Raw genomic sequence first — 26937 nt, 5'->3', positions numbered from 1 at the left:
CTGTTGTGCCCAGGATGAACTGTTACTGCACTGGGCTGACTCAAGGCAGCTCTGGGCCTCCCCTTCTGTGTCACCAGCATCTAGCACTGTGCTAGCACCCAGTATATGCTCTATGAATGCCAACCGATGACTGAGGACAAAAGAGCACACCTCAGGAATTCTCTCAATACCAATGATAACCAGAAATTAAGGTTTCAAACTAAACTGTCTTTTTTGACTAGTCATCTGGAAATAGGGAACAAAAACTGAGATTTTCTTCAACTTTAGATTGTCAGTGGTGAGTGCTTTTTATTTCATTTTGAATTTGATATTTTTGTTTTTATTAAATCAGTATTAAAATGCTTAATTATATCTGTAATGCAACCTATAGTTCCCCTCTCAATATTTACATGTTCATCACTAGCAAAGATAGCAGGGTCAACCATAACTAGTTAGGATGTTAGCAAAAGGCCAGGCACGTGTGTTTACCTTTTAGAATGAAAACTATCTGTTTTTACCAAATTGAGAGTTCCTAGTTCAAAGAACACATGGCAGCACTCCCTTTGCTGCCCCCTTACTCCTGTGCTATTTATCTCACTTCCTGGCAGAGATATTGTGCTTGAGCATTTGCATGGTAATCCTAGATCTTTTTTTGTGAGCATTTCTGTGCACTAGATTTGCAAAGTCGACAAGGCTGCTGAACTGGTAGTGTCCTCCTGACCTCTTGGGGCAGGTATTATCCCCTGTCACAGATGAGGGAAAGAAAAGTGACTTGCTCAAGGTTATATCACCAGGAAATGGGAATGTCAGGATTCAGCCCAGTTGTCTGGTCTGAGACCCATGCTCTAACTAATCATGTAATGCTGTCTGTTGAGACTTCCTTGGTTTATCAATTTTAATGGAAATGGGTTGATACTTTGTTTTTAGCTTCTGGCATAAAATTAGCTTTCTAGATGTGGGACTGTTGCCTTCAAATGCTGTGGCCTCACATCACTGTCTACTTTTGGGGACACAATATTCTGCCCTCGTGGACTGTACCTCTTGTTTTTGCCCCACTCAGGTTTTAGGATCTGTGGAAGGTCTTCTGTGTAAATAGCTTGGGTCATGCCAACCACGGTTGATATAAGCCATGATCGCATAACTTAATGTAGATGTTCTTTCTTTTCTTGCTTTGTTTCTTCCCCACTGGTCTTCCTGTCTTGACATGGTATAGTGAATGCCACCCAACTCATCTTGAGTCTGACTGTACCTGGATGGGACATCTCAGAAAATTGGTGCTAGACTTTGCTATGACTTGTCAGTAGAGACTTTTGGAATCAAGAAGAGCTGCTTGAGGGGTGGGATGGCTGCTTCAGTTCATCAGCATGTGTGCCCCAAGACTGCTGCTATGAAGTGAATGTGTCCTCTCCCAATTTAATTATTGTAGCTCTAATTCATAGTGTGATGGTATTTGGAAGTAGGGCCTTTGGAAGGTAATTATGGTTACATTAGGTCATAAGGGGGGCCCTCTTGATGGAATTAACATCCTTAGAAAAAGGAGAGATGTGAGATCTCTCCGTTCAATTGTATGTAGCAAGGAAAGGCCTGTGAGGACATAGTGAGAAGATAGCCATCTACAAACCAGGAAGGGCCCTCACCAGTCACCAGTCTGCTGGTACCTTAATATAGGAATTTCCAGCTTCCAGAACTCTGAGAAATAAATGTGTGTTGTTTAAGTCACCCAGACTATGGTATTTCATTATAGCAGTCTGAGGTGATAGAGAAACCCACGGAGAGGACCCCATTCTTCTCTCCCCTTTACCTTGTTGCATTCTTCTAAAGACCAAGCCAAAGAGCCTTGTCTAGGGAAAAGGGGGTCTTTTGTAGTGATATATGGTATATGTGTGTGCACTGCTGTGTTTAGTGAAATGTGCATGAGGCCCTGTGTTTGGAGGTACATGGTGTATGCACTATTGCATGTATGTCACCTACTCTTTAAACATAAGTTTTGAGTGAGTTATGTGCTGGGTTCCAAGCTCTCACATCTACCAGTCCACTAAGACCACCCTTGTCAAGATCATCAGGGTCAGTTCTTGATTCTCATCCTATTACACTTGTGGGCTGCACATTACATAGCTCATCATAGGGATCTCCTCAGTCAGTACGTCCTTCTAGACCACCACCCTTCATGGTTTTCTGCTATTTCAATTCTTACCCTCTCAGGCTGCTTGACTGGTTGCCTCTCATTCACTAGATCTCTTCATATTGAAATGCTCCCAAGGCTCATTCCATAGAGTCTCACTCCTTGTGATCTTCTTCTTCAGTAACATGGTTTGAAGGAAGCTACTGTCCCTCAAATTGAGATCTACAGACTGAAACTTTCCATTGAACTGCAGCTTGTTCTCTACTTGCCCACCAGACATTGCTACTTAAAAACCTCATTGGCATGTACACAAACACGCACACACAGTCAAAACTCTTAATGCCCACCCTGCCCCATTTTTTTTTCCTTCTGCACCTCAGTTTATACTCAGGCTGAAAATCTTGCAGTTGATTTTTAATTCGTTATACCCCACATCCAGTCCCTGGACAAATATTTTTTTAGATCTCCCTTCAAAATGCAAAGAATCTGACCTCTCACTGCTACAGCTGCTTTCAGCATGGCTCAAGCCATCAACCTATCTCACCTGGAAGATCACAGTTGGCTGCTACTTGGCCTCAGCTTCTGCCTCTCTGACCCTACAGTCTGTCCTCAATATACCAGCCATAATGATCCTATTAAAACTTAAGTCAAGGTGTCAGCCCTCTCCTCCAAACCCTTGTCATAGCCTCCCAGACCAAGCAGAGTAAAAGGAGGAATGTTCGAATTATTAGACCAGGAATTTTTAAAGACTGTGATTGATATCATAAGGGCTTTAATGGGAAAAGTAGACAACAGGCAAAAAACGGATAATGTAAGCAGAAAGATGGTAATTTTTTTTTTTTAAGATGGTAATTCTAACAAAGAAAAACGCTAGAGGTAAGAACCAAAACAATAATAAATGAAAACTCCCTTTGATGACTTCATTAACTGACTGGTCAGGACTGAGGAAAGAATCTCTGAGCTTGAGGATATGACTGGAGATTTCTAAAACTGAAAAGCAAAGAGAAAAAAGACTAAAAAAAAAAAAATCACAATAAAATATCCAAAAACTGGCACAGCTGTAAAAGGCAGAACATATGCATAATGGGAAAGCCAGGAGGAGCAGAGAGAAAGAAAGGAACAGATGAGATATTTGAAGTAGTAATGACTGAGACTTTCCTCAAATTAATGCCAGATACCAACCCACAGATCCATGAAGCTTAGAAAACATGAAACAGGATAAATGCCAAAAGAATGATGCCTAAGACAGGTGCCTGGGTGGCTCAGTTGGTAAAGCATCTGCCTTTAGCTCAGGTCATGATCCCAGGGTCCTGGGATCCAGACTCAAATCTGGCTCCCTGCTCTGTGGGGAGCCTGTGTCTCCCTCTTCCTCTGCCCCTCCCTCATTTGTGTGCACTCTCTCTCTTTCTCAAAATCTTAGAAAAGAATGACACTTAGGAATATCATCTTTAACCTTCAGGAAATCAAAGAAAAACTCTTGAAAGGAGCCATAGATAAAAAAACACTTTACCAATACAGGACCAAAGATACGGATTATATCTGATTTCTTTATAGAACCCATGCAATGAAGAAGACAGGAGTGTGAAACATTTAAAGTATTGGGAGAAAAACCCACCAAGCCAGAATTCTGTACCCTGTGAAATTATCCTCCAAAAGTGAGGAGAAATGAAGACTTTATCAGACAAAAACTGAGGGAATTTATTGCCAGTAGACCTGCCTTGCAAGAAATGTTAAAATGAGTTGTTTAGAGAGAAAGAAAAATTATATATTCAGGAACTTGGATCTACATAAAGAAAGGAAGAGCATTGGAGAATGAATAGATGAAGGTAAAAGGAAGACCTGTTTTTCTTATTTTTAACCTAAGAGCCGTCAGATAACAGGTAACACATACACACACACACACACACACACATAAATATATATATAAAAGATAACACTTGGGATCCCTGGGTGGCGCAGCGGTTTGGCGCCTGCCTTTGGCCCAGGGCGTGATCCTGGAGACCCGGGATCGAATCCCACGTCAGGCTCCCGGTGCATGGAGCCTGCTTCTCCCTCTGCCTGTGTCTCTGCCCCTCTCTCTCTCTCTCTCTCTCTCTCTCTCTGTGACTATCATAAATAAAATAAAATAAAATAAAATAAAAGATAACGCTATGTGTAAGTGAAATGAATGACAGCAATGATACAAGGAGTAGGAGGGGAAATTAGGAATATTTTGTTATTTATAAGGTATTCGTACTACCTGTGAAGTGGTATAATGTTATTTGAAAGGGGACTTGGATTAGTTGTAAATGTATGTTGCTAACTCTAGGGCATCACTAAAACAGTTTAAAAAGAAATATAGTTGATGTGCTAAGAAAGATGTGGAAAGGGACGCCTAGGTGGCTGAGTGGTTGAGTGACTGCCTTCACCACATGGTGTGATCCTGGAGTTCTGGGATCAAGTCCCACACTGGGCTGCCCACAGGGAGCCTGCTTCTCCCTCTGCCTATGTCTCTGCCTCTCTCTGTGTATCTCATGAATAAATAAATAAAATCTTAAACAAAAGAAAGATGTGAAAATAGAATCCCATAAGATGATCAAAGCCACAAAAGGCAAAAATAAGCATGGAAGAGGGCAGCCCCGGTGGCGCAGCGGTTTAGCGCCGCCTGCAGCCCAGGGCGTGATACTGGAGACCCTGGATCAAGTCCCACGTCGGGTTCCCTGCATGGAGCCTGCTTCTCCCTCTGCCTGTGTCTCTGCCTCTCATTCTCTCTCTGTGTTTCTATGAATAAATAAATAAAATCTTAAAAAAAAATAAGCATGGAAGACAACAATAAAAACAAGACAAGAGCAACAAATAGTAGTAAAAATATGGTAGATAATTAATCCAACCTCAGACATACCTTGTTTTATAGATACTGTATTTTTTACAAATTGAAGTTTGTGGCAACCCTGTGTCAAGTCTTTTGATGCCATTTTCCCAACAGTATTTTTTCTCTTTATGTCTTTGTCACATTTTGGTAATTCTTATTTCAAACTTTTAAAGTATAATGTTTTATTTGTTTTGGTGCTGTGTGATCAGTGATTATGACTTACTGAAAGTGCAGATGATGGTTAGCATTTTTAGCAATAAAGTATTTTAAAATTAAGGTATATACATTGTTTTTTAGGCATAATGCCATTGCATGGTTAACAGAGTAAAGCATAGTATAAATGTAATTTTTATATGCACTCTTTAAGAAGCCAAAAATTTCATTTGTATTGCTTTATTGTGATACTTGCTTTATTGCAGTGGTCTGGAACTAAACCCACAATGTCTCCGAGGTATACCTGTATTATATATCAGTGATCACTTTAAACATCAATGGTGCACCAATCAGAAGACAGAGATTGTCAGAGTGGATAGAAAAATAAGACCCAACTACATGTTGCCTATAGAAAACCCACTTTAAGTATAAAAAAAAACATGGATTAAAAATAAAGGGATAGAGAAAAGTATTCCATGCTACCACTAATCAAAGGCAGAAGGAATATCTATGTTAATTCAAAATAGTTTAAATTTCAGAGCAAAGAAAGTTATCAAGGATAAAGAGGGGCATTGTATAACAACAAAAGGGTCAATTCTCCAAAAAGATATAGCATCCTTAATGTGTATATGCCTAACAACATGTAGTCAGAATATGTGAGGCAAAACCTAATAGAACTTCAAGGAGAAATTGATGAATACACTACACATTCTTCTCAAGGTCACATGGAACATCCTCTAAGATAGTCCACATTCTGGACCATAAAACACATTGCGACAAATTTAAAAGACTAGAATAAATCTGCTCTCAGACCACAGTGGAATTAAACTAGAAATCATAACAGACAGCTGGAAAATCCCCCAAATACTTGGAGATTAAACATACTCCATGCTTAACTGACTAAACCACCCAGGTGCCCCTAAACAGCACACTTCTAAATAACACAGGGGCCAGAAATATCTCAGGAGAAACTAAAAAATACTCTGAACTAAATGAAAATAAGAGTAAAACATCAGAATTTGTGAGATGTCGCAAAAGCAGTGCTTGAGGGAGATTTATAGCTTTAGATGCATTTATTAAAACAGAAGATCTAAAATTGACCATCTAACCTTCCGCCTTAGGAGACCAGAGGAAGAAGAGCAAATCAAGTCCAAAGTAAGCAGAAGAAAAGTAATAATAGATATAATTTTAATTTTAAAAGATATTTATTTATTTGAAAGAGAGAGCACCAGTAGGGGGAGAGGCAGAGGGAGAGGGAGAAGCAGACTTCCCACTGAGCAGGGAGCCTGACATGTTGCTCCATCCCAGGATCCTGGAATCATGACCTAAGCTGAAGGCAGACACTTAACCGACTGAGCCACCGAGTCTCCTCAATAATAAAATTTTAGAGTAGAAATCTGTGAAACCAAAGACAGGAAATCAGCAAAATAAAAATCTGATTCTTTGAGAAGGTTAATAAAATCTGTAAGTCCTAGCCACATTAAGAAAAAAAGAAGACACCAATTACTAATATCAGAAATGAAAGAGGAGACATGGGTAGAGCTTGATTAGGAATAAGGCATCTTAAAGATAATTGCCAAAGAAAGGTAAAATTGGGGATCCCTGGGTGGTGCAGCGGTTTAGCGCCTGCCTTTGGCCCAGGGCGCGATCCTGGAGACCCAGGATCGAATCCCACGTTGGGCTCCCGGTGCATGGAGCCTGCTTCTCCCTCTGTCTATGTCTCTGCCTCTCTCTCTCACTGTGTGCCTATCATAAAATTTTTTAAAAAATTAAAAAAAAAAGAAAGGTAAAATTGTGCTCATACAGATCACATTAAAATGAATATGTGTTTTGTTTTACTCACATAGAGAACCCTGCAAATGTTCTAATCAATCAGTTCAAATAAAGTCAAAGGCTCACATTTATATGAGTAAAGGAACTGAATTACAAATCCAGGCAAACTGATTTTTGTACAGAGGGAAGAGAAGTCCATTGAAACTACTAGACAAAACAGCTCACATGTCTGCCTGTCATCCACAGTTTACAGAAAGCTGCACAATAGGTCAAAGACAAGGAAGGTTAAGGACAAGGATAACCTGGCAGGATGTGCTGGACTGAAGTAATGCAGTGTTTTACTTAAACACTATTTTTCTCCTGAAGACTTTAAGGTAAACTAAGTACGCTAACATTTCATTAACCTAAGCTCGTATGAATTGGTGAGCCAATATGACTCAGGAGAAGTCTGAATTAGGGAACTTCTCTAAGAAAATGAGATAGGAGATGGTAGCTCCATTTCTGTCACAGTTTTGCTCTGATTTAGTCACTGGGTAGATACCCTGTGATCAGCCTTTCTCATGCACACAGCCTGGTAGGTATGCTGCTTTCTCACACAGTCTGTGGATCTGGGAAGTGACCTGTCATTGCCCTGTGCTCTGGCTTGGGGGCCAGGGGCCAAACCAAACCGTGTGTCCTGGCCAAAGCTCTGCAGCACCTGCTGCTCTGGTCTGTGACCTTCATTTGGAGAGGTCTGTCCACCTTGCTGGCACTTCTGCATCAGGAGCACTGAGGCAGTGTCTTTGCTAATCCCTTTCTTCCTCTTCCCAGGCATTTTAGAGAAATGCTTGGGAAAAGATTATTCTTTGGAGATATGAGGGAAAGGTGCTGTCAGTGAGCAAGACAAGATGAATAGACTTGTATGTAAGTAAAGCCCATATGGACAATGCAATAAAGAGTATGGAAGCAAAACAGGGCATAAAAGAGCAGAGTTTCTGTTGTAGCTATATTTCTCCTGGACAGAAGTTACCAGAGCAAAGTTTTCATTGACGTGGTTAAATGGGAATAGTGAAAACAATGTACTGGGTTCTGTTTTTTAAGATTTTATTTATTTATTCATGAGAGACACAGAGAGAGAGAGAGAGGCAGAGGCAGAGGCAGAAGGAGAAGCAGGCTCCATGCAGGGAGCCTGATTCGGGACCCCAGGATCACGCCCTGGCCTGAAGTTAGGCACTAAACCGCTGAGCCACCTGGGCTGCCTTGTACTGGGTTTTAAATAAGAGCAGATCTATGTAGTTAGCAGACCATACTTGAAGATTGTACACCCTACTTCTTTTGCATGGTAATAGCCTTTCTCAGGAAGTGTTGATAAAAATAGACTTTGGTACACCTGGGTGGATTAGCGGGTGAACGTCTGCCTTCGCCTCAGGGCATCATCCCCGGGAGTTCCAGGATTGAGTTTCACATCGGGCTCCCTGGAGGGAGTCTCCTTCTCCCTCTGCATATGTCTCTGCCTCTGTCTCTGAGTCTCTCATGAATCAATAAATAAACAAATCTTTAAAAAAATAAAATAGACCTTATTTTTCTGTTTGGTGAAATACAAAACAACCCTGTGATTTTATCATGGGATGAGAAAGAACTGGGAGGCCCACCAGCGTTTTTCCCCTGACTCTTTTGCTTTGATCGTATTAGGTAACTGCTGACATTAGCTGCAGTGAAGAAGAAAAACAGCCTTTGAATCTACTAATGGAGTAAGCTGGGACTTAGATATACTGCTCCAGTGTAATAATTTTGGGTAAAGACTGCTATGTGCTGAGAGAATTTTCTGCAGGATTAGTGGTTACATTGAATAATACCCTAATCAAAACTGTTATGCCTGCAGGGCACCTGGGTGACTCAGTCAGATGGGCATCAGACTCTTGATTTTGGTTCAGATCATGATCTCAAGGTTGTGGGACTGAGCCCTGCATCAGGCTATGCTTATCAGAGAGTCTGCTTGAAATTCTCTTTCTCTTCCTCTCCCTCTCCCCCTCCCCTCTGCTAAAGCTCTCTTAATTAATTAATTATTAATTAATTAAAAAGGATTTGTGTTTGCATATCTGTTTTCATTTCTGGATGAATAAAAAGTGGGCAATTTGGGTGATACCTTTTTAGCACTTAAACAACAAATGATTTTATGTTGTTTGAATAAGTTTTTTTTCAAAAATTTTTTTGTTGTAAAATATAGTTAAGTGCACAGTTCAGTGGTATTAAGTACATCTTAACTATTGTGCAAACATCACCACCATTCACCTCCAGAACTCTTTTCATCTTTCTCAACTGAAACTCTGTTCCCACTAGTAATAACTCCCCATTCTCCCCTCTCTCTAGTCCCTGGCAACCTCCATCCTGCTGTGATTTGGCTACTAATACCTCATATAAATGGAATCTTACAGTATTTGACTTTTCAATGACTGGCTTATTTCACTTAGCATAATGCCTTTAAGATTTATCCATGTTGAAGCATGTGTCAGGATTTCTATCCCCTTTTTTAAAAAACCTCAAATCCCATGACCATTATTTATTTCAAAGGTGAATCCTGGTCTTCATGGTGGGCTTATTGGTAGGATTTCTGGTAGCAAGCACAGACACCAAGACTGCCAAACTTTTTGGATTCACTGTTCTGGGGATCAGCTACCCATGGGGTCTGGTCATTTGGGACGAGGAGGTCTTTGATCTGCTTGGAAGCCACTTCTACATATTTCTGATAATTGGCCACCAGGGCTTTGGAGATGGACTTGTAGATTGCATCAGTCTGGGCCATGTGATCACCACCCTTCCCTCGAACTGGCCTGTCCACCCCCAGCAAATCACTCCTTGCCTGGAAGTGGAATAGGTTCCAGTGGCTTGTACTGCAGAGCATGGGGCTGGCTTCTCTAGGGGCTGCCCGTTCACCTTGATGAGGCTGTTGCCCATTTGCTTCACTGCCGAGACCTTGCTCTCACTTCTTTTGGATTTTGTATATAATTGCTGGATCATATGGTAATTCCATTTTTAGTTTTTTGAGGAACCTCCATACTGTTTCCCAGAGTGGCTGTCCCAGTTTGCATTCCCACCAACAGTGCATGAGGGTTCCTTTTTCACCACATCCTCACCAACACTTAGAATTTTCTGTTTTTGGATAGTAGCCATCTTTATGGGTATGAGGTGGTATCTCATTGTTTTAATTTGCCTTTCCTGAATGATGAGTGATGCTAAGCTTCTTTTCAGGTGCATACTGGCCATCTGTATATACCTTCTTTGGAAAAAATGTCTGTTCAAGTCCTCTACCCATTTTTGAATTACATTGTTTGGTTTTTTTGTTGTTGAATTTTAGGAATTCTCCATTTATTCTGGATAGTAATCCCTTAATAGATTTATCATTTGCAAATCGAAGAATAGGCAACTCATTCTGTGGGTTGCCTTTTCCCCCTGTTGAAACGATCTTTTGATGCACAATATTGGAAACTTCCATGAAGTTCAATTTTTCTGTTTCTTTTCTTGCCTTGCCTGTGCCTTTGGTGTCATGATTAGTTCTCTCTTGATGATAGAATATTTTTCTTCGTGTTTATAGCTGGAATCGATCTAGAATTTATGGAAAGTCCTAAAAGTCAGTTGCTGTATTCATTTCTCCTAAAGCCCTATATTGAGTGGGAAGAAATCTCCAAAACCTCTTCACTTTGATACTTTTTTTTTGGTCCATTGAGGCATTTTATTTGCACATATGAATTACATCCCTAGAAAAAGAATCCCAGGATTTTCCCTCCTGTGTGTTTTTGTCTTGCTTCTTTGTGGTCCATGATGCCAGCTGAGGTTGTCAGTATAATGAAACCAAACTGGTGGGATGGGAGCAGGTTATTCTGCCATTTTTCTGGGTCTTTCAGTTGTACATCAAATCTGGGGCTGATCACTCCACATTTGTTTAACCTGCCTGTGAGGTTCACAACAATTTTCCCAGCTCTGTGATCATTGATGATTTCAGATTCGCCAATGTAACCATGATTCATCCTCATAGTGAGAAATCGGACGATGACTTTGGAGCATGGCCTGATAAGAACATGGCGTTTGCCTCTCTTTTCAGCATTGTTGATGCTCTTAAGAGCATCTGCCAGGACATTCATGTGCACCATTGTGGCGGCTCCGAGAGATGGTGGAAAGAGCCACGTGGATACTTCTTGGCTCCTGGTTTGTCTCATAGATTGAGGCTTCCCGTAGTTAGCTAGTTGATGATAAACTAAATTTAAAATTTTTTTGAATATTTGGACTCAATAATCAGCTAATCTGATGTTTATTTTGACTTACTTGTAGAGGTATGGAATGAAACTAAGAAGTCCAAATCTGCCTAGCTAAACATGGTAAAAGTACTATTTCTGTTTGATTTTTTTTGAGTGTGTGTTTCTTGCCATTTCCTCTCTCATTAGGCTATTGTGGGAGACTCCCTTCCTGTCTTCTCCACCTAGTGTGCTAGTGATATCTTGAGGGAATTGGTGCATATTTTTATTTTATTTTATTTTTAAATTTAAATGTAATTAATTAACATATTATGTATTATTGGTTCAGAGACAGAGGTTAGTGATTCATCAGTGTTATATAATACCCAGTGCTCATTACGTCATGTACATATTTTTAGATTCTTTTTCATCTGTTTTGAGCTGTTTCTGTCTGCTAAAACCTTTTGCTCAACATGTGGCTGACAAAATAGAACTTGAGGAAAACCTGCTTAGCATAAAACGTACACATCTGGTTAGGTAATAAAGAAAATGAATTTTTGTCACATTATTGAAAAGCATTTAAGGACATTCTTTTACCTTGCTGTGCAGGAAAGTGGAGATGGTTTGGAGATTTAATAATTATGCAAATAACTAGAAATGCCATGCTGTGCCTTTGGAATGCACCAAGCCTCTTAAGCTTCAGTTCTTTCCCACTGAATCCAAACCAACTCATTTTATACTTAATTTATGTATTAAAAAGGTTGAGGGGCACCTGGACAGCTCAGTTGGCTAAGCGTCTGACTCTTGGTTTCAGCTCAGGTCAGGTTGTGAGATAGAGTCCCATGTTGGTCTCTCCACTCAGCAGGGAGTCTCCATGGGATTCTCTCTACCTGCCCTTCTCCTGCTCAAACATATCCTCTCTCTCTTTCTTGTTCTAAAATAAATGAGAAAAATCTTTAAAATGGTTGAATGTCATTTGGTAAAGTTTCTATTCTGCATGACATGGAGCTCAGCCATGTGGGATTCTAGTCCACAGATTCTGTGCAGAGCTGCACCTTAATTATCCATTATTCTCAAAGAACATAAGAATATTCAACTTTTTGTTTTTTTCTTTTGGTTCAGTGAAAAATGTTTATTTCACAAAATACATAGAAGCCTTTGCTTTCTGAAACCAGGGAATATATTATTCTAGTCTCTGAGGTGTCTGAGTATTTGGGATTTACTTCCTTGAACATTGACACTTTAAAATTGTCATTTCTACACTGTACCCTTTCTGCCTTTATTAAATAGAGCCTGGATTAATTTATCTTGGATAACTTAGGGCCATATTGTGATCTTCCATATGTTTAAAGCTATTCTCAGGGTCTATAGTATTTGCCTCTTTATCCCTATGCCAAGTGGCCTTGATGCCATGCTTTGAATGATTATATTTCCTTTTTATTGTGTTTTTTTTAAATAGTTTTTTTTTTTTATTTTAAAGAGAGACAGAGAGCATGAGCAGGGGAAGGAGTAGAGGGAGAGGGACAGAGAGAATCCCAAGCAGACTCCTTACTGAGTGTGGAGCTCAGTCTCATGACCCTGAGATCATGAATTGAGCCAAAATCAAGAGTCGGATGTTTAACTGACTGAGCCACCTAGGCACCCGTCCTTTTTATTGTGTTTTGTGACTATTCTTTCAATTTGCTGTCACATCAATCTGTCTATAAATTACCTATTACACATATTTCTTTTCTTTAGTATATTTGTTTCTAATTTGTTGTGGTATAGGAAATTAAAACCAAGGAATAAGAATTGTACATGAATAGGAAAAGACATCAGTGCCTAAGAAGTTCTTTTATGAGTAAATACAATATGGCCCCTTCTGTGGTTGACAGAAGTTCTTTTTCTTACTGGTTCTTAGATGTCTTTGAGTTGATTAAATGATGTTGCTATTATTTATAAGTCAGTTTTGGGTATGTTAATCAAAATTTTTATTTTCAGATAAATCAAGCCATATTCATTTTTATCTTACAATATTACAAATCCTGTAGTGGAGCTATCCTGTTCATCAAAGCACAGCTTATTATTTAGGGCAGCCTCAATTGATGTAACATATAGACCCCAAATGTCATCTCCAACCCAATAGTTCTTCCTGTCCTGCAAGAGTCCTGCAAGAGTCCTGCAAGAGTCCTGCAAGAGTCCAGGTCCAGCTTGGCAGCAGTGCTGTTGTTCTGTCATGTAGGACCCAGGCTGACAGTGGCTCTGCCAGCTTTAGCAAATGGCTTCCTGCTGAATTCAGTGACCACAGTGTACCTTTGAGGGGCTCCCTGCTGAACATAAATGCTAACTTCCTAATGGCCTGATTCTCACCATCACATCTGTGTCTGCAACTTTGTGGGGATGGTAAGAATTTGAGAAGGTGGAAGACTGTCTGGAGCCCTGTGGTTGTAGCTGACTTTAAGAGGCAAGTGAACTAAGTTCATTTTGCTTAGTCTCAGCCTATGCTCTTCGTGGAGCTCTTCTTCTGACTAACTAAAGTTGTTCCAAACTAAGGGAGGAGGTGTCTTCTTTTCAATTCTACAAACTTATGTTACATGAATGGCTCCTGTCAAGGGTATTACACCTAGTATGTAAGCTGTATTTTAAGTAATTGTGGTAAATTACAACCATTTTGGAGAACAATTGAACAGTATCCATTGATGTTGAAAAAAATCACACACCCAGGTTAAGAACTCTTCTTCTAGGCCTATACTCTGCAGAAATGATGGTAAAGGAGACATTTGTAAGAATGTTTGCTATAATATTATTTGTAATACTGTAAATCAGAAACATTAAATAACCATAAATAGGAAGTAGATAAATAGAATATTTATATAGTAGGTTACTATACAGGAGTTAAAGCAAATTCATTCACTTACTCACAAAATAGTTATTGAATGCCTATTTTATGCAAGCCACTCATCTAGCTATTGGGGTTATGGCTGTGAATAATACAGATAAACTCCTTTTTTTAAGGAGTTTCTAATCTCGTGGGGAGACAGATCCTCAATGGGATACATGAAGTAGATTGTATGGTAGACTGATAAGGGCTGAGAAGAGATAATAAAGCAGTGAAGGGGGGTGCTAAGGGTTAGGCATGGGAGTAGGACATGAAAGCTTAGATTGGGTGGACAGGAGCAAAGACCTGAGGAGATGAGGGATCTAGCTTTGCTGAGGAAGAACTTTTTGGGTCATGAAACATGAGACTGCAGAGGGTAGGGAGCAGAAAAGAGCCTGGCTAGGACACAATAAACAGTCTATGTCAAAGTGGACTGAGCTGTGTGGAAAAAATCAAATTGTAGAATTATGTATGAAGTAGCACACTATTCCTGTTAACAACTTCTAGAGGAGAAGTTCTTAATCTAAATAAAATACATATGATTATAAAAGAAATCAATTCTATTGAAATAATTGTAACATTTTGAAACAGATTTGTGTTATAAAAGTGCTTTGTTATCAGAGCATTAAGTAACAAGGCAATACATAGGCAGGTTAAAATCTCATCCTTTAAAGATCCATCAGAGTGAAGGCCATCATTGCTAGTTTGAATGGGGCTTTTAAACTGTGGGATGGCCTTTGACTTGCCTGCTTCCAAGTGTCTGTCCATCAACACAGTTTTAGGGAGTCACAGAGTAAAATGCATAGCTGGACCATCCATGTGAGAACATAGGACCTGGCCATTTGGAGTCTGATCAATTAACCATCAGGCACAAAGCTGCCTAGGGGTTGTGTGGCTCCATCACCTAAGCACTTGGAGACAATCTGGCACCTGGTCTGGCACCTCTATTATAATTTTTAAGTAGTGTGAGTGTAAATGTAACAACTATAATGTGATAGGAAAATCTGAATTTTCTTGATGATGAAGTCATGAAGTCACAGCCACTACTAATATTATATTCTTGCCCACATTTATGGCTGAAAGAAATGATGAAGTTTGGTTAGAAGTTAATGAAGCTAAAGGTGATTTTTTTTTTCTGTCCAAATCCTGGGACACCCTTATATCTGCCTGTGAATGCCAGGATAAGAATCTTTTTCTAAAACAATATATTGTTCAAGGCTACACACACACACACACACACACACACACACATTTACAAACACTAAATTTATGATTGTGATTGTTTGTTCTGGTGGGTCTCAGACTAAGGATGGTGTATAATATCCCAGAATATGTTATAAAAATTATTGTGGTATTTATAGTATAAAATCAAACCTGAAACCTCTTAATATCCAGCAGATTTGTAGACCAGAGCCCAGTTCTTTCTCACATTATGCATTTACTTCAGTGGTCCTGTTTATTGATAGAAAAGTTGCTGTTATGATAAAGGTGGTGTCCCTGTTTGGCCAGTGTGATTACGTGGGCTCAAATCCCAGCTTCTCCATTTACCACTTATAATACTTTCAGCACATTATTGGACATATGTGTCTTAGTTTTGTCACCTGTAACATTAGGATTGTAACAAGAGCATAGTGGCAGTGCTCACCTCATAGGATTGACAAGAGGATCTAATTAGAGTAGACTTGTGGATCTTCTGGCACAGCATCTAGCTTATAGACTGTGCTAATAAGGGCTACTTGTTATTAGGGCCGTCACTATAACCATTTCTGACATTTGAGAAGCTTTGGTTTAATATTTTCATTTTATAACATCCCTTAATTTCGAACGTGTTTATGGCAAATAATTTATTTTAAATGTTTGTATACTTTTCAAAAAGGCTTTGATTACACCATTTTGCTTAATAACAGTAATGGGTAAGTAGGATTTCTGGAGCAGACCCACACATCTCACTAGTTGTGTGATGTTGGATGAGAGATTTGACCTCTTTGCTTTTGGTCCCTTATCTGAGAAAAGGGAAGAATGGTAGCATTTTCATCATAGGATGAGGGATGATTTGATGAGTCAATATATATGAAGCTTCTAGACAGGTGTCTGGCACATAATAAATACTCAATAAATCTAATTCTTATTCCCTCTCCTCCTCCTCCTAGCCCTTGGCAATTTCATTCTACCTCTGACTCATGTGCTGGAGTCAGCATCTGCAGTTCCTTGGTCTCCTCAAAGTTAGAAAACATTCCTTTAGTGTCTGCTGTGTGCAGTGTGCCTGGAGCCCATTTACTTATCCCTTCAGTCAGGTTTCAAATGCTGGAGATAGACTGGGAATAAGGCCCTGAACCTAGAACCTGCCCTTGCTGAGATTTAATGAAGATGTTTTCAAGATGCAAAGGGCATGAAGAGGAAGGAGTTGGAGTGCCTACAATTCCTAGGAAAGGAGGGCCAGGCTCTGGGGAAGGAGAGGGGGTTTCTGCTTAAACTGAGTAGAGATTTACCTACATAAATAAGGCCAGAGTGACAGTCTAGGCATTGGTGGTTTCTGGAACCTGCTCTGGCTTCTTTGGGGCCTTTCTAGACAGTGTGGTTTGGACATGCTGTGCCTGTGGAGTGATGATAGGCAGTGCTGTGCTTTATTCTCCCTTCAGCCCTAAGCTCAGAAGTGAGCTGATAATTGCATTTTAGGAAGGTAATGGTAGAAGGTGGTGTGGAGGAAGGCCAATGACCTTGGTAATAGCATGGGCAAGGACAATAGGGGACAGGAACACCTTTGCAGGCATGGCTGGCCACCTGACCAGCCTGGTGCCCAGACAGTGCCCAGCATACAGGACTTGGGCTGCAAATGCTTTTGGAATAAATGGATGAGGCACTTCAGGGATAGAATTATATAGTGCTCCAGTTTCCAGCTCCATTCGTCTAGCAGATGGTAGATAGTTAACCGAAGGCATAGTGTGGAAAGAGGATTGCATTTGAGGGAAAGACAATTGAGTGTGATTTCAACATGTTGACTTTGAGGTACTCTGGGGCTTCAGTGTATTGGTTATAAGTCTAGAGTTGTGATCCCAGTTGAAATGGAGGGAGTGGGTAGAGGAGCAAAAAGAAGCCCATGGAAGGAGCTCTTGCATCTCCGACCATTATCTGTTTGGCAGACTGCTATCAAATCCATACCTCTATCCAGGCCTTCTCTCCTAAACAACACCAGTCCAGCCATCCTCCAGATAGCTTTCCCTCACAGCCATCCACTCACTGTGCTCAGGGCAGAGCTCATCATTTCCCGGAACATGGCTTTCCTTCTCATTTCCCTATTCTTTCCAATAGCCCTGGAGTCCTTTAGTCGCTGGCCAAAAATGTGATGTTTTCTCTTGGATAAAATTTAATAAAATTTCAGTTCCTCAGAATGCTTAAAATGAAAGGCTCTAATTTCTCTGAGTTTTGTTTGAAGGGGCTTATTTAAAAAGATCTTTTTAAAATTTTATTTTACTTTATTAAAAATTTTATTTGAGTATAGTTGACGCACAATGTTACATTAGTTTCAGGTGTATGACATAATGATTCAAGATCATACTTTATGCCATGCTTCCTGCAAGTGTAGCCACCATCTGCTAAAATATTGTCTACTAGCTTTTTCCACCATTCTTGTCTCACTTCCAGATCTTCACATGGTTCATTCCTTCACCCCCTTCAGATCTCTGCCTAAGCATGACTCTCTTGAGAGGCCTTTTCTGATCTCACCTTAGCCCTAATAGCACCCTGCATCTTGGCCTTGTTTGTTTTTGTTTCATGCCATTTAGCACTGTAGGCTTGGCTAATTTTTTTTTATCACTTGTCATTAACTGCTTAAAAAAAATCTTTCTCCTTCACTAGAATTGAGGGGAGGGATGTTGTCTTTTTTTACCATTGTATTTCCTGTTCTTTGCAGGTATTGCTCTGTAGTAGGTATACAGCCATGTATGATATGTCATGTTAGGTCGAGTTTACAAATTTGGAAGTTTGAGCTCAACGGAGTTACTTACAGAAGATCAGGTTACATTACTAAATAATAAAGCCAGTGACTGATTGCATCCCTTGGGATTTTTACACTTAGTTAAGCTGACTTCTAGATAAGACAAATTATTATAAGCTTGTATTTTCACTCACCATAGGTACCAAACTACTCAAATAGAATATATTAGTGGAAATAGATGTTGTAGTTGGATATTTCTGATCATTAAAAAAATAATTTTCCCCCCAAATTTAGGAGGAGGATATGGCAAAAAAAGTGGCCGTAGTAAAAGATGGAGGGAAATGCTGAAGCTGCCTCCTGTCAGCCAGTGCAGAGAGCTTAGACATTCTATTGGTGAGTAAGCAGTGCCAGCCTGAAGATCATGTCTGGCATCATAACATTTGTTAGATGTTATTCTTTTACAGAGTTATACATACTCATTGTTCTATATGGAACAGAAGAGTAATAAAGTAAAAGTTTCTCTCCCTGTGACCCAACTAATCATCTCTCTAGAAGTGGACATGGTATTTTCAAGGTTCACCCATGCTGTAGCATGAATAAGTACTTAATTCCTTTTTCTTGGCAAATAACACTTCATCATATGGATATATCCATATGGATATGGATATATATATTTATTTACCAATCATTGGTTGATAGATGAGTTATTTCCTTTTGTCTATTATGAATAATGCTGCTAGAAACATTCATATACAAGCATTTTCCTTGTGTTTGTGGTAGAGCACACATAAAAATTGCCATTTTAAACATTTTTTGAAAAGATTTATTAGAGAGAAAGCGAGAGAGCGGGAGCATGCACACATGGCAGTGAGGGACAAAAGGAGAGGAAGACAAGCAGACTCTGTGCTGAGCATGGAGCCAGACATGGGGCTCAGTCTCATGGCCCTGAGATCATGACCTGAGCTGAAACCAAGAGTCCAATGCTTAACTGACTGTGCTGCCTAGGGGCCCCTCGTTTTAATCATTTTTAGATACAAAGTGCAGTGGCATTAATTTAGATTTTGTATGTATGTACTACATTTTGTGTATCCATTCATCTGTTGATGGACATTTGGGTTGTTTCTCCACTTGGCTATTGTGAATAATGCTGTTAGGAGCATTGGTGTATAAATGTTTGAGTCCCTGTTTTCAATTCTTTTCTGTATATATGCTCCACTGGAATTGCTGGATAATATGGTAATTCTATATTTAATTTTGTAAGGCACTACCAGAGTGTTTTCCAGTGTGGCTACACCATTTTATGTTCCCACCAGCAATATATGATTCCAGTTTCTTCATGTCCTCTCTGACACTTTTTATTTTCCATTTTGTTTTTAGTACAGCCATCTGAGTGGGTGTGAAAGGGTATCTCATTGTGGGTTTTTATTTATTAAGAAATCTCTACACCCTACGTGGGGCTCCAACTCACAACCTTGAGATCAAGAGTCACATGCTTCTCTGACTGAGTCAGACAGGTGCCCCTATCTCATTGTGTTTTGATTTGTATTTCCCATGATTAATGATGTTGAACATTTTTCTATGTGCTTATTAGCCATTTGTGTATCTTCTTTGGAGAAATATCTATTCAAATCCTTTGCCATTTTTTTAAAAGTAGGCTTTGTGCCCAGTGTGGAGCCCAATGTGGGGCTTGAACTCATGACCCTGAGACCAAGAGTCAGACACTTAATTGATCCACCCAGGTATCCCCTTTGTCCATTTTTCAATTGGATTGCATTTTCATTGTTGAAATGTAAGTGTTCTCTATATATTTTAGTTACTAGACTCTTATTAGATATTTGATTTCCAAATATCTTCTCCCATTCTGTGTTTTCCTTTACTTTCTTGGTGATGTTCTTTGAAGAACACAAGTTTTATTTTGATGAAGTCCAATTGATCTATTTTTTTCTTTTGTGGCTGTGCTTTTGGTGTCATATCTAAGAAACCACTGCTTAATCGAAAGTCACAAAGATTTACACCTATGTTTTCTGCTAAGAGTTTTATAGTTTTAGCTCTTACATTTAGGTATTTGATCCAGTTGTAGTTAATTTTTGGGTATGGTGTGATGTAGGGATCCAGTTTCATTCCTTGCATTGGATATCCATTTATTCCTGAATATTTCAGACTATTTTTTCACCATTGAATTGTCTTAGTGCCTTTATAAAAAATCAACTGACTGAAGGTGATGGTTTATTTCTAGACACTTGTGAGGATACACATGTTTGTATTTAGGCCCACCCAGATAATCCAGGACAGTCTTCCATCTCAAGATCCTTGACTTAATCATATTTGCAAAGGCCCTTTTTTCAAATAAGATTGTATTTATAGGGATTAGGACCTGATGCCTTAGGAGGGCCATTATTCAACCTGTTACAGATGGTAACTCTAGGCTTAACCTTTTGAGGAACTGGCAAACTGTATTTCAAAGTAGCTGCATATCTTACATCCCCACCAGCAATATATGAGAGTTCCAGTTTCTCTACATCCTTGCCAACACTTATTTTCATTATAGCCACCTTCATGAGTGTGATTTACATTTCACTAATGACTAATGTTGAGCATCTATTTATGTGATTATTGGCCATGCTTCTTTGGGCCAACTGATATTTGATCCATAGTGTTAATAGTGATTTTTTTCTGCATATAGCACCAAGTGATTAGTATGGAGGTTGATTCCATTATTTGACATTTACATTGTAATTAAGATATTATAAACTTTACTTGGGGACTATTTATGCTATTTAATATATTCATAGGGTTATAGAAACATTTTCAAAAAAAAAGAAACATTTTCATGTCTTTGCATATTAATTACCTCAGTATGCTTCTGTTTCTTTGGGGGTAGGTTTTAGTGCACAGAATAAAGTGAATTACATTAAATGTCCCATTAGTTAACTTTTCCCCCCAGTTCATGCTTTTTTTAAAATTAATTTATTTTTATTGAGATATCATTTACATATAACATTGTATAAGTTTAAAGTGTACAACACCTTCAGTTAACTTTGAAATGTCATCATTTATTTGCTTTCATGTACCCAGCACGGGGTATGGCACTACCAATACAGTGACTAAGCAACAGATGTGACCTCTGCCCTCTTGGCAGAGATGGTTATAAAATAAAGAATTGTAGAAGTAAACGTAATTACAGCAGTAAGCCCTTTGAAGGAAAAGAGACAGACTGCTGGGTAAGTACAAGGGCCCCAAGGTAGGGCAGAGCATGGCAATTTCCATGGACTTGAGAAAGGGTAGTCTTCCTGGAGTGTAGATGAAGAAGAGTGGCACTGGATGAGAGGAAAGGAGGGGGCTGGGCTCATGGGCCAGTGAGAGCATTTATATTAGAAAGCCAGCGCTGTCAGATTTTCAGTGGAGGGATAACATAAGTGGATGCAGTTTTTGAAGGGCACCTTGGACTTCAGTGTGAGGACTGTGATTTAGAGTGGTGAGAGGGGGCAGGAAAGCTGAATGAAAAACTTTTGCCATTGTGCGAGCAAGAGATGATAAAGCCCAGCCTTCGCCAGAGGCCATGAAACTGAATGACTATGAGAAATCCTTAAGATGTAGAATCTGATTGACTTATGTGAGGAAGTAGGAAGGGTGGAGGTACTAAGGATGACTTCCAGGTCTGATCTACCCACTGAGATCAGGTTCACAGTATGAGGAGCTGTTTTGGATGGAAGCTGTATATTCATGTTTAGATATCAAAAGAGGCTGGGCTGTAGGAGTGAATCTAGGAGATATCTGTGTCTCCCTGATATTTCAGAGTCACATGACTGGGAATGTAAATTCTCCCTAGAGACAGAAGGATGAGAAGAAGCACTCTCACATCCTGGTATGGCTCAGGTGAAGCAGACTGAGGGGGACTAGTCAGATGGGTCTGTGTGCAGTATAGGGAGTGGAGAGGTCAAGAGAACAGGAGACCAAGATGGCTCCAGGCAGGAGTCATAGAGGCTGTTGCAGAGAAGTTGAGCAGCCATTGGATTCATCCCTAAAGTCAAAGTCTTTGTTTCCATCTCTAGAACAATGCTCAGCCACAGTTTTATTAAGCGATTGAATAAAGGAATGAATGAATTGGTGACCTTAGTTGGAGTTGGCTGGGCAACTCCTTAGCTGGAGTTGCTTCAGGGCAGATGTACAAGCTGACTTTATCACTGAAAAGAATGTTTCTACTGAGATACCCCCTACTTTGTATGTAGCTCTTTATTTGATTAGTTTACATATGCATTTGATTTAGTGTGATAGTAAGCATATTTTGGGTTTTTCTAATTTTTATCCTTTGGTGGTTCTAAATTTATGGATGCTAGAGAATCCATAAGCTATAAAATCACTTTGAAAATAAGAAAGAGAGCTTCTGATAAGTGGCTCATGCTCATCCTAGTCTCAGAATTTGGTGCACTTAGAAACACCAGTCTCTTGATTAGCTGGTTCCCTTTCCAACACTGCCCATCAGGAGAGTGCCTCTTAGGAGTGGACCTGGGCTCTGGTGCCCTGAGGGCTCTAGCTCCAGAAGGCTTCTGTGTGGTTCTCCCTTCCTGTGTCCTGAGTTCCATGTGGGGCATGGCCTCTCTCTCTCTCTTCCCATTTCTGCTCATTCATGGCTGGGATAATAGATGGTTCACTTTGTAGTCTCTGAGGGATCAAAAGAAGAGACTGGGTCTTCTGTATCCTGCAGGACCAGGACCTCTGATGGAAAGACAGAGGAGGCTGTCTACTGCTTCTGAGACATCATATTTTGTGGCACATTTCTGTGATTTATAGTATTGAATTTTAGTAATATATAAAATCTAATGCATGGAAAAGTGAAACCATTAATAGAATTGTGAACCAGATATGGTTTTTTGTGACTATATAAATGCTAGATTTTTAAAGATTGATTTAGAGAAACATTTTAAAAAATATTATTTATTTATTCATGAAAGACACACAGAGAGAGGCAGAGACATAGGCAGAAGGAGGAGCAGGCTCCTCACAGGGAGCCCAATGTGGGACTCAATCCCCAGACCTGGGATCACACTTGAGCTGAAGGCAGATGGTCAACTGCTGAGCCACCCAGGTGTCCCAAGAAACATTTTTTTTTTAAATTCCTGGATTAGCTCCCTGCTCAGCAGAGTCTGCTTTTCCATATCCCTCTACCCCTCCCCCCAGCTCATGCTGTCGCTCTCAAATCTCTAAAATCTTTTAAAAATAAATAAATAAATTCCCTGATTATATTACTTCCTATGGGTTCTGTGATGTTGCTGTCATTTCTCTAATATTCTGTTATGATCATGTATCCGAGAAACCACCAAGGAGCCAACACCGATGCAAGCGCACGAGGATTTATTTGCAAGCTCGAGCTTGGGTCCAAGTACCCAACACAGGGCAGCAGGGACTTGGACCCGGAGGTTAAGAGGTGTAGCAGTTTTATAGGGGCCAGTGGCCAATGAGATTATAACACACACAGAAAGTTGCATAGTCCTGTTGGTCCACACGCAGGTGGCCAATTGAATTACAATTTACCCTATAGTGACTGTTTGAACTAGCCTATCACTCTGGTCAGAATTGGCACGGTTTGGCGGGCAAAAGGCAGGGTTTATATTCTCTGGTGGCTAGGGGATCTTTGTTAAATTCCTTGGGTCCCACAATCATCAGTGTGAAAATTTTAAATTGCTGTAAGATGGAGCAGATTCTATATGTGATTAAATATTTAGAAATAGAAAAAGGACTTAACTGGGATGCCTGGGTTGCCTAGTGGTTGACCATCTGCCTTCAGTTCAGGTCGTGATCCTAGGGTCCTGGGATTGAGTCCTGCAACAGGCTCCCTGCAGGAAGCCTGCTTCTCCCTCTGCCTATGTCAGCTACCTGTCTCTGTGTCTCTCATGAATAAATAAATAAAAATCTTAAAAAAAAAAAGAAGAAAAAGGACTTTACTGAATAAATCATCACCTATGTTCCCACCACCCAAATATAAGTGGAAGATTTTAGAATTAAGGTCTTTTTGAGCCACACATCATTTTTGCTACTGTACCTGAGCCAATCTAAAAAAAAATTGGATTGAAAAAATAAAAAATTAAAAAATTAAAAAATTGGATTGGGTAAAATTAGAGGTTTTCCCATGAGGTGCCTGTATCAATGCTGTCCAGTCTGGATGTCCCTGTTGTCTACCCATCGCACTGTAAGACTACTCTGTCCCCAGGATCAAACTCCCCCTGTTGATCTGGCCCCTCAGTCACATGCTGTGCTGAGACCCTTCAAGCGCTGTGGGTGGAGGGCAGTGGTCTCATTTTCCAGAGGAGTGTGAGGTGCATGCCAAGTGGCCTGACCTCATCTCAGACCTCCTCGTGCTCTTTCACTTCACCCTGCTTCTTTCTGGAAAAACCCAGGGGGCTCTTACCTTACGTTTATGTTTTTAAAGGTCTTTCGAAAATGTGCCTTACCTCATGTGATCATTTACTCAGGAGATTAGAGTTATGATGGAAATTTACATAGTATCCGAGCTTTAGGATATAGGCCTAAAAAGTGCAAATAATCTTAAATTCTTCCTGCTTGCACTTAAATTAAGACTTATAGCTTCCTTTACAAGTAAGGGCTGAGATCTAGCAGTTAATTAAGAGTTCTGGATGTAATTAAAAGTAGTCCAAGAAAAAAATCTGAAAAGCCTGAGTGGAATCCATCTCTAATAACCAAGTATTTTTTAGTATCTGGGGATGATATAAACATAAAATGCAAAACAAACTGAAATATACCTGTAACTACCCACACACACAGCCCAAATAAATTTAAACTTTAGACATTTGGCTTTGCCAAATAAGCCAGATTAACTCGGAGTGCAATGTTTTCTTCCTGGTCAGGCTGTTACCTCCTGACTCACTGCCATGGCATCTTCCCCTGATCTCCCTGGCTGTGGAGCACTTCTGCAGCCCTGGGTGTCCCAAAGGGCTCCCCATCCCACAGGTGTAACTCTGGCCATCTGCTTTGCAGCCCCTTCTTCTGCTCATGGGACCAAGTCAGCCCCTCCTTCCGTTTCCCCAGTGCTGCCTCCACCATACAGATGTTGTTGCCCACAATACACCCAGAGTCCAGGACTGTCCTTCTCCCAGCTCCTCTCATCTATTCCACTCACAGGCTCTCATCTCCATGAGGGGTACTACCTTTTGACCACATCAGCTTCCTCATCATCCCCTCAGTAGAGAATGGGTTCCTTGAGAATAGGGCTTTTGTGGTGCCTGTTGTAATGTCCTCACTGAGGAGGGAGACTGGACCAAATTTGAATAAGTTGCCTTCTGAAATTCATTTGTTACCAGAGAATTGGCCTCTTCCTTCCCACTCTGCTGCCTGTGTTCTGGTCCAGCTGCTCCACTGCTGGCTAGTCCCCTTACCCCAGCCTGTACTGCCTCCACTTCACCTCCGCTGCCCCAGGATCCTAGTGGCCTCAGGACTGAGCAGTTCCCAAAAGCTAGCTCTCTGCTTTGCTTAAGATGGTATACTCATTATTGTGAGGAGTCAATGAAATAATGCACAGAAAGGACTCAAAATAGTACCGGATACACTGTAAAAGGTGGCTCAATACTCATTACTATGTTTCTCTCTCTTCCTTCTAGGGTAGAGAGAACTTCCTTGGTGTGATATCAAGGCTGGTGGAAAATATGATCCCAGTCTTTTTTTTTTCCTTTCCAGTTTTTTAAACTTCATTTGCCTCTACATTTTGCTTCCCTGATTCCCCTCTTCAGCCACTATGAACTGCGTGTAGTGTCAGTCACTTATGTTCCACATCTCTTGGTCCATAGACTACACGAAGAATTAAAATATGGTACAGTAATACATATTATAATTATATTCCATGTAATCTGGAAATGACTAAGTGTGGTAGGAGTCATAAAAAAGAAAATATTCTGTACTGATCACATTTTGCCAAGGATAGTATTTCTAATATCTTGATATTTCTTTTTCTACATTTCTTTGCTTCTGTAGAAGTACTGTTTGTCCTTTTTGGTTTCTTCATTTTTTAATTTCTCTCCTATCTTATTATTAGAACTCCTCAAGTAATTCTTTTTTTTATATAGGGTGAATGGAAAGTAAAGTTTCGGAGTTCTTAAATTTTGGAAAATGTCCCTTTTTTGACTTCTTGTTTGATAGTTACAGAATTGAGTATTTCTACCTTCCTTGAACCCTGAACTTTGAAAACATTGGTGTACTAGTTTCTGGCTTTGTTAATACAGTGTCTCTGATGCATTGCATGTTGTAGCTAACCTTTTGTTCTTTCTCAGAGGTTACCTTGTTTTTCCTTACTGTCGGGAATGTCACTGGGGTGCCTCTGGATGTGAGTCAGCTGCCATAAATTATGTTTAGCACTTAGTAGGGCTCTAAATCTTTGGCCCCTTGACCAGTCATTCTGATCAGGACTGGGTAACCCACCCACTCCAGCAAGGCTCTAGGCAGGTGGGCGGGGCTCCCCTGTTCTAGGTGTGTGGGCAGAGTTCCCTGATCTAGATGTGTGCCGGGGCTCCCATGATCTAGATATGAAGGTGGGGCTCCCATGCTGGGCTCTAGGCATGTGGGCAGGGCTCCCTTACAAAAGTCCAGCTTGTCTCTAGGGCTTAAGCTGAGTGATTCTTTAATAATCCAACCCAGCAGCTTTCTCTCTTCCAGGTAATCCTCAAATTTCTGACTCCTATGGATACCCTTTATTCATTTTCCATGTTGGGTTTCATTCTTTTTGTTGTGGCTTTGGTTTTTGTTTTAATTTTTTTATGATTTCTTTGGGAATCTGGGAGAAAAAGTAGGCAGACCTGTATGCTCCATTTGCAAATCTTAGCTGAAAATAAGGAACATTTCTGAACTCTTGAATTTGGGAGGAAAGTGTTAAAAACTCTCAACGTTTGAAAAACATCACCTTTTGACTGCCTGTGTCTTTTGTTTTTTGTTTTTTAAATATAGAATCCCTAAAATAAAATGTGGTAGTAAAATTGGACAAAATAGGTAGTAGAATTTTAGCCATTCTGTTTTTTGTTAAAAACAAGCGACTGTGCATTGACAACCAAAATATTT

The 26937-nt window shown here is 40.0% G+C and overlaps 2 protein-coding genes and 1 pseudogene across 13 annotated transcripts in view; 1 reads left to right on the top strand and 2 right to left on the bottom strand.

Annotated features, from left to right (window-relative positions):
* The window catches only part of GRK4 (G protein-coupled receptor kinase 4), a 96913-nt gene that overhangs the window by 6096 nt on the left and 63880 nt on the right, over positions 1–26937 (top strand). For all 12 annotated transcript variants that reach the window (XM_038533190.1, XM_038533195.1, XM_038533194.1 and 9 more), the window contains one exon: positions 18172–18270. In XM_038533190.1, the coding sequence (XP_038389118.1) occupies positions 18172–18270 (99 nt within the window). The remainder of the gene's footprint in view (positions 1–18171; positions 18271–26937) is intronic.
* LOC100687921 lies at positions 9454–9875 on the bottom strand (annotated as a pseudogene).
* Positions 10573–11014, bottom strand: LOC106558632 (40S ribosomal protein S15a-like). Its single transcript, XM_038533199.1, has one exon. The coding sequence runs from the start codon at positions 11003–11005 to the stop codon at positions 10613–10615; it is 393 nt and encodes a 130-aa protein (XP_038389127.1). The 5' UTR covers positions 11006–11014; the 3' UTR covers positions 10573–10612.

The sequence above is a fragment of the Canis lupus genome, chromosome 3 (assembly GCF_011100685.1).
Source record: "Canis lupus familiaris isolate Mischka breed German Shepherd chromosome 3, alternate assembly UU_Cfam_GSD_1.0, whole genome shotgun sequence".
Classification (NCBI taxonomy): Eukaryota; Metazoa; Chordata; class Mammalia; order Carnivora; family Canidae; genus Canis; species Canis lupus.
The sequence above is the reverse complement of the archived record's forward strand: the minus strand, read 5'-3'. Positions and strand labels throughout refer to the sequence as shown.